The sequence below is a fragment of the Rhynchophorus ferrugineus genome, unplaced genomic scaffold, assembly GCF_030347505.1.
Source record: "Rhynchophorus ferrugineus isolate W39M unplaced genomic scaffold, kcgeb_rfMv2 rfM2, whole genome shotgun sequence".
Classification (NCBI taxonomy): domain Eukaryota; kingdom Metazoa; phylum Arthropoda; class Insecta; order Coleoptera; family Curculionidae; genus Rhynchophorus; species Rhynchophorus ferrugineus.
In genome coordinates, this window is record NW_027472581.1 from 79,283,172 (window position 1) to 79,291,393 (window position 8,222).

The 8,222-nt window shown below is 27.2% G+C and overlaps 2 protein-coding genes across 2 annotated transcripts; both read left to right on the top strand.

The window, feature by feature from the left end:
• The first annotated feature begins 6,432 nt into the window (after positions 1–6,432).
• Positions 6,433–7,078, top strand: LOC143190863 (TATA-box-binding protein-like). The gene is made up of 3 exons (XM_076395433.1): positions 6,433–6,478; positions 6,567–6,802; positions 6,944–7,078. Exons 1-3 carry the CDS (start codon positions 6,433–6,435, stop codon positions 7,076–7,078), a joined length of 417 nt encoding a protein of 138 aa, XP_076251548.1.
• Positions 7,079–7,144: 66 nt separating this feature from the next.
• LOC143190598 (TATA-box-binding protein-like) lies at positions 7,145–7,945 on the top strand. The gene is made up of 2 exons (XM_076395002.1): positions 7,145–7,420; positions 7,550–7,945. The coding sequence occupies exons 1-2, from the start codon at positions 7,256–7,258 to the stop codon at positions 7,796–7,798; spliced, it is 414 nt and encodes a 137-aa protein (XP_076251117.1). The 5' UTR covers positions 7,145–7,255; the 3' UTR covers positions 7,799–7,945.
• The last annotated feature ends 277 nt before the right edge of the window (positions 7,946–8,222 follow it).

Consider the following 8,222-nt stretch of genomic DNA (forward strand, 5'->3'; position numbering starts at 1 on the left):
ACCCTTATTTATTATTAGAAATCGATTAATTTTTTTTGTTAGAAATATTTCATATACTCTACTATATAACCCAATTTAGCTAATGCCTACCTAAACCTATTTATCTATTTACAATATTAGTTTAACTACTACCAACTGATCAGTTTGAAGTCGGTCCCGATCCCAAACAATACAAAAATAATATACTTTTGTGAGACCCTTATTTATTATTAGAAATCGATTAATTTTTTTGTTAGAAATACTTTATATACTCTACTACATAACCTAATTTAGCTAATGCCTACCTAAACCTATTTATCTATATACAATATTAGTTTTACTACTACCAACTGATCAGTTTGAAGTCGGTGCCGATCCCAAACAATACAAAAATAATATACTTTTGTGAGATCCTTATTTATTATTAGAAATCGATTAATTTTTTTTGTTAGAAATACTTTATATACTCTACTATATAACCTAATTTAGCTAATGCCTACCTAAACCTATTTATCTATTTACAATATTAGTTTAACTACTACCAACTGATCAGTTTGAAGTTGGTCCCGATCCCAAACAATACAAAAATAATATACTTTTGTGAGATCCTTATTTATTATTAGAAATCGATTAATTTTTTTTGTTAGAAATACTTTATATACTCTACTATATAACCTAATTTAGCTAATGCCTACCTAAACCTATTTATCTATATACAATATTAGTTTTACTACTACCAACTGATCAGTTTGAAGTCGGTGCCGATCCCAAACAATACAAAAATAATATACTTTTGTGAGATCCTTATTTATTATTAGAAATCGATTAATTTTTTTTGTTAGAAATACTTTATATACTCTACTATATAACCTAATTTAGCTAATGCCTACCTAAACCTATTTATCTATATACAATATTAGTTTTACTACTACCAACTGATCAGTTTGAAGTCGGTGCCGATCCCAAACAATACAAAAATAATATACTTTTGTGAGACCCTTATTTATTATAAGAAATCGATTAATTTTTTTTGTTAGAAATACTTTATATACTCTACTATATAACCTAATTTAGCTAATGCCTACCTAAACCTATTTATCTATATACAATATTAGTTTTACTACTACCAACTGATCAGTTTGAAGTCGGTGCCGATCCCAAACAATACAAAAATAATATACTTTTGTGAGATCCTTATTTATTATTAGAAATCGATTAATTTTTTTGTTAGAAATATTTTATATACTCTACTATATAACCCAATTTAGCTAATGCCTATCTAAACCTATTTATCTATTTATAATATTGTTTTAACTACTACCAACTGATTAGTTTGAAGTAGGTCCCGATCCCAAACAATACAAAAATAATATACTTTTGTGAGATCCTTATTTATTATTAGAAATCGATTAATTTTTTTTGTTAGAAATACTTTATATACTCTACTATATAACCTAATTTAGCTAATGCCTAACTAAACCTATTTATCTATTTACAATATTAGCTTAACTACTACCAACTGATCAGTTTGAAGTCGGTCCCGATCCCAAACAATACAAAAATAATATACTTTTGTGAGATCCTTATTTATTATTAGAAATCGATTAATTTTTTTTGTTAGAAATACTTTATATACTCTACTATATAACCCAATTTAGCTAATGCCTACCTAAACCTATTTATCTATATACAATATTAGTTTTACTACTACCAACTGATCAGTTTGAAGTCGGTGCCGATCCCAAACAATACAAAAATAATATACTTTTGTGAGATCCTTATTTATTATTAGAAATCGATTAATTTTTTTTGTTAGAAATATTTTATATACTCTACTATATAACCCAATTTAGTTAATGCCTACCTAAACCTATTTATCTATTTACAATATTAGTTTAACTACTACCAACTAATCAGTTTGAAGTCGGTGCCGATCCCAAACAATACAAAAATAATATACTTTTGTGAGATCCTTATTTATTATTAGAAATCGATTAATTTTTTTTGTTAGAAATATTTTATATACTCTACTATATAACCCAATTTAGTTAATGCCTACCTAAACCTATTTATCTATTTACAATATTAGTTTAACTACTACCAACTGATCAGTTTGAAGTCGGTGCCGATCCCAAACAATACAAAAATAATATACTTTTGTGAGATAATTATTTATTATTAGAAATCGATTAATTTTTTTTGTTAGAAATATTTTATATACTCTACTATATAACCCAATTTAGCTAATGCCTACCTAAACCTATTGATCTATTTATAATATTGTTTTAACTACTACAAACTGATCAGTTTGAAGTCGGTCCCGATCCCAAACAATACAAAAATAATATAATTTTGTGAGATCCTTATTTGTTATTAGAAATCGATTAATTTTTTTTGTTAGAAATATTTTATATACTCTACTATATAACCCAATTTAGCTAATGCCTACCAAAACCTATTTATCTATATACAATATTAGTTTTACTACTACCAACTGATCAGTTTGAAGTCGGTGCCGATCCCAAACAATACAAAAATAATATACTTTTGTGAGATCCTTATTTATTATTAGAAATCGATTAATTTTTTTGTTAGAAATATTTTATATACTCTACTATATAACCCAATTTAGCTAATGCCTATCTAAACCTATTTATCTATTTATAATATTGTTTTAACTACTACCAACTGATTAGTTTGAAGTAGGTCCCGATCCCAAACAATACAAAAATAATATACTTTTGTGAGATCCTTATTTATTATTAGACATCGATTAATTTTTTTTGTTAGAAATACTTTATATACTCTACTATATAACCTAATTTAGCTAATGCCTACCTAAACCTATTTATCTATTTACAATATTAGTTTAACTACTACCAACTGATCAGTTTGAAGTCGGTCCCGATCCCAAACAATACAAACATAATATACTTTTGTGAGATCCTTATTTATTATTAGAAATCGATTAATTTTTTTTGTTAGAAATACTTTATATACTCTACTATATAACCCTATTTAGCTAATGCCTACCTAAACCTATTTATCTATATACAATATTAGTTTTACTACTACCAACTGATCAGTTTGAAGTCGGTGCCGATCCCAAACAATACAAAAATAATATATTTTGTGATATCCTTATTTATTATTAGAAATCGATTAATTTTTTTGTTAGAAATATTTTATATACTCTACTATATAACCCAATTTAGTTAATGCCTACCTAAACCTATTTATCTATTTACAATATTAGTTTAACTACTACCAACTAATCAGTTTGAAGTCGGTGCCGATCCCAAACAATACAAAAATAATATACTTTTGTGAGATCCTTATTTATTATTAGAAATCGATTAATTTTTTTTGTTAGAAATATTTTATATACTCTACTATATAACCCAATTTAGTTAATGCCTACCTAAACCTATTTATCTATTTACAATATTAGTTTAACTACTACCAACTGATCAGTTTGAAGTCGGTGCCGATCCCAAACAATACAAAAATAATATACTTTTGTGAGATAATTATTTATTATTAGAAATCGATTAATTTTTTTTGTTAGAAATATTTTATATACTCTACTATATAACCCAATTTAGCTAATGCCTACCTAAACCTATTGATCTATTTATAATATTGTTTTAACTACTACAAACTGATCAGTTTGAAGTCGGTCCCGATCCCAAACAATACAAAAATAATATAATTTTGTGAGATCCTTATTTGTTATTAGAAATCGATTAATTTTTTTTGTTAGAAATATTTTATATACTCTACTATATAACCTAATTTAGCTAATGCCTACCTAAACCTATTTATCTATATACAATATTAGTTTTACTACTACCAACTGATCAGTTTGAAGTCGGTGCCGATCCCAAACAATACAAAAATAATATACTTTTGTGAGATCCTTATTTATTGTTAGAAATCGATTAATTTTTTTTGTTAGAAATATTTTATATACTCTACTATATAACCCAATTTAGCTAATGCCTACCTAAACCTATTTATCTATTTACAATATTAGTTTTACTACTACCAACTAATCAGTTTGAAGTCGGTGCCGATCCCAAACAATACAAAAATAATATACTTTTGTGAGATCCTTATTTATTATTAGAAATCGATTAATTTTTTTTGTTAGAAATATTTTATATACTCTACTATATAACCCAATTTAGTTAATGCCTACCTAAACCTATTTATCTATTTACAATATTAGTTTAACTACTACCAACTGATCAGTTTGAAGTCGGTGCCGATCCCAAACAATACAAAAATAATATACTTTTGTGAGATAATTATTTATTATTAGAAATCGATTAATTTTTTTTGTTAGAAATATTTTATATACTCTACTATATAACCCAATTTAGCTAATGCCTACCTAAACCTATTGATCTATTTATAATATTGTTTTAACTACTACCAACTGATCAGTTTGAAGTCGGTCCCGATCCCAAACAATACAAAAATAATATACTTTTGTGAGATCCTTATTTATTATTAGAAATCGATTAATTTTTTTTGTTAGAAATACTTTATATACTCTACTATATAACCTAATTTAGCTAATGCCTACCTAAACCTATTTATCTATATACAATATTAGTTTTACTACTACCAACTGATCAGTTTGAAGTCGGTGCCGATCCCAAACAATACAAAAATAATATACTTTTGTGAGATCCTTATTTATTATTAGAAATCGATTAATTTTTTTTGTTAGAAATACTTTATATACTCTACTGTATAACCTAATTTAGCTAATGCCTACCTAAACCTATTTATCTATTTATAATATTGTTTTAACTACTACCAACTGATCAGTTTGAAGTTGGTGCCGATCCCAAACAATAAAAAATAATATACTTTTGTGACATATACACTAAAATATATTACGAAAAGATCAAAAATAATTTGTTGCTTGGCACCGACTTCACAGTGATTATTAAGTTAGTTAAAATAATATTGTAAATAAATAAATCGGTTCAGGTAGGTAATAAGCTAAGAAGTGTGTATTTATTAGAACATAAAATACATGTAGTAGATAGGTTAAATAAATTTTCTGTTTATTTTTCTTTAGTTACTACAACAAATGTTATGAACATGATTCATCTTAAAAGCTTTTTTGTGTTTAATATCTAAATTTGATTATTTTTTAACTTTTGTGAGATCTTTATTTATTTTTGAGGTCGGTTAAAAATTTTTTGTTAGAAATACTTTATATACTCTACTATATTTACTCCCATACAATTTTTGCTACGCAACAAAAAGTAAGAGTAAAGCAACCCACTCCGCCACTGTTTAATATACTTAAAATTTTTGTCGTCTTACCCAATAAATTAATTATTGCTGACTTTAAAGAAATGCAAAAAAATTTAACTGAACTTATAAATTAAATAAGGAATACCCTTTTGCTTACCTGAACTCGCCTGTTCTTTACTTATTTTATAAAAAAATATTCTTCTCTTTTTAGAGTTAGATATTTACTCAATAAATTATGCAGTTAATACTTTATTAAGTATTACAATGGGAAGACTAAGTAAAGGTGAACGAATATTTTTAAAATCTTCGTGGTCTTACATAATAAATGAATTACTGCTGAATTCATTGTTTTCTGAAAAATCGATTTTTTTTGAAAAAAAGGAACTTTGTAAAATGCCATATCAAACGCTTTAATAGTTAAATAAATAAAAATCCAACATTAAATCAAAGCAGTACCGTTTATCGCCATTTTCTTTGAATAGTACTCTGCTGAGTTACCAAATCTAAAGGCAAGAACTATATATTGTACCAAATAGTAAAAAATGTACCTACTCTATAATTATTTTTATTTATAAATTTTTATTTTATAAATATTTTTAATAATTGTTATTTTAAAATAAATTACGTCCATAGAGTAAATAGCCTAACGGTATAGTATTTCAGCTTGCCCGGAGTATAGAGCACCGACAATATATAAGTAGTGACGAAAGTACCCGAATCTCTGGATCACTATGATTTTTAATGTATTCTCAAGTAAATTTTAAAATTCAACACCAATTTTAAAAGTTTACTAAATATAAACAAATTTTTTTTATAATATTCAAGAATTACTTTAATTTTTTTTAAATATCGGTAAAGTATATTTTTATATTTCTTTAAAAATTTTTTTTTATTATTTATTAAAATTTTTTAATTATTATAAATATTTTACCGATATCCCTAACTAGGCCTAAAGCTTACTATTGGACGTAGAAATCGGAGGGTGTAGGAGGAGGAGGAGGAGGAGGGGGTAGGAGGAACCTATACCTATATATATATTGCCCCGAACGAACGAATTATAATCATTCATTTTCTAGAATCTGCCTGATGAAGATAAATATATAAACTTATATTTTTAAGTGAATTTAGAGTGTGTAAAGATTTTTAGAATTAAATAATATAAATTCATATATCATAATGGATGAGTTGTTTCTTAGCCCTTGCTTTAGAATGCCTAGTCTTGGTAAGTATTATTTAAAATTAAAAATATTATAATCTAGATCAAATAATAAGTATTATTAAATTAAACTATCATTTACAATACTTTTTAGGTACGCCTTTATATCAACCAGAAGAAGATCAGCAAATTTTACCAAGTGCTTTGCAACAGCAGTCGCAGATACAGCCTGTTTCTAGTCAAATAACATCACCAGCACCAAGAGGAGGTCTAACACCGACTTTAGGTTTAGGAATGGACAATAGTATGTCATTGCCTTACACAAAATATGTCACAGACTTTGCCTTACCTATTTCGAAAATACATAGTGTAATGACGCCACAGACACCAGTGAGTAAACTAAATATATAGCTACGTTATGAAAATGGGCTTCTGTATTTTGTTAAATCGTTCATATATTATGATTATTATTACAAGATACAAAAGCAATCTTATTAAATTATACATATGTATAAATTTTTATTATTACAGCAACATACTATAATATCACCAATGGTAAACTTAGGAGGATCAGAAGCCGGTGGTACTACACCTACTATAGAGGTTCCTTACAATATCATCCAATATGACCCCCATGACACCTCATTCAGTAGACCCTGGAATTGAACCTCAATTACAGTATGTGCAAATTACCTCATAAAGTTCATAGGTAACATTTCTAATTTTCTTTTTTCTAGGAACATCGTATCAACTGTAAACTTGGACTGCAAACTCGACCTGAAGAAAATAGCATTACATGCCAGAAACGCGGAATACAATCCACAACGGTTCCCTGCTGTGATAATGCGAATAAAGGAACCAAGAACTACAGCCCTAATATTTAGCTCAGGGAAGATGGTATGCACAGGTGCAAAGAGCGAAGAAGACGCAAGGCTCTCGGGGAGAAAATTTGCCCGTATAATACAGAAACTCGGATTTCCCGCCAAATTCTTGGATTTTAAAATACAGGTGAATATTGTAGACAATAATAACATCAAAGGCTTTTCTTGATAGAGAATTTTAAAGAAATAATAAAATTTTCTTTCTAACTAAAACTTATTATTGAAAATAAAACTTTACAATGTGTTTCTGTTACAGAATATGGTAGGAAGTAGCGATGTCAATTTTCAGATCAGATTGGAAGGTCTGGCCTTAAAGCACGGCTCTTTCAGTTCCTACGAGCCGGAACTATTCCCTGGACTAATTTACCGTATGGTGAAACCTCGGATCGTATTATTGGTATTCTTCTCGGGTAAAGTGGTGTTAACTGGTGCTAAAAGGCGACATGAGATAAATGAGGCGTTCGACAACATCTATCCAATCTTGAAGAAGTTCAAGAAACAATGATTCCTTCATTTTAATTATGATCATTAAACACTTAACTAATAGTATTGGGAAAAATTGTGATTACGACATTATTAGTGTTAAATATTTCAGACGGTTTCATTCTCTCGTGAGCCTTTACGATAATCTAAAATTCAAACAAAAATTAAATTATTTAGTCCATACCAAAGATAATACTTAATTGTAGTTAACTGTTGTATTTATCATAACAATATATTATTATAATTGTATATTAAATAAGTATCAAATATTTCCTCCAATAAATGTTGCTTTGTCAGTTTATTGTATTTATTTTTGTTATTATTAAGTAATTGTGTGATATGTTCCAGATAAAGCAGTAAATACCTTATGCGAATATAGTTTGCTTGGTATATCTTGGTTAAAATAACCAAATTTGATTGGTCGACTGCCTACGTAACGATCTGTG

Excerpts from the sequence above, each read along its gene's own strand:
- LOC143190863 (XM_076395433.1), top strand. The coding sequence starts at position 6,433 with ATGGATGAGTTGTTTCTTAGCCCTTGCTTTAGAATGCCTAGTCTTG. Across the intron at positions 6,479-6,566 it reads CTTTAGAATGCCTAGTCTTG|GTACGCCTTTATATCAACCA; the intron begins GTAAGTATTATT and ends AATACTTTTTAG. Across the intron at positions 6,803-6,943 it reads TAATGACGCCACAGACACCA|CAACATACTATAATATCACC; the intron begins GTGAGTAAACTA and ends TTATTATTACAG.
- LOC143190598 (XM_076395002.1), top strand. The coding sequence starts at position 7,256 with ATGCGAATAAAGGAACCAAGAACTACAGCCCTAATATTTAGCTCAGGG. Across the intron at positions 7,421-7,549 it reads TCTTGGATTTTAAAATACAG|AATATGGTAGGAAGTAGCGA; the intron begins GTGAATATTGTA and ends TTTCTGTTACAG.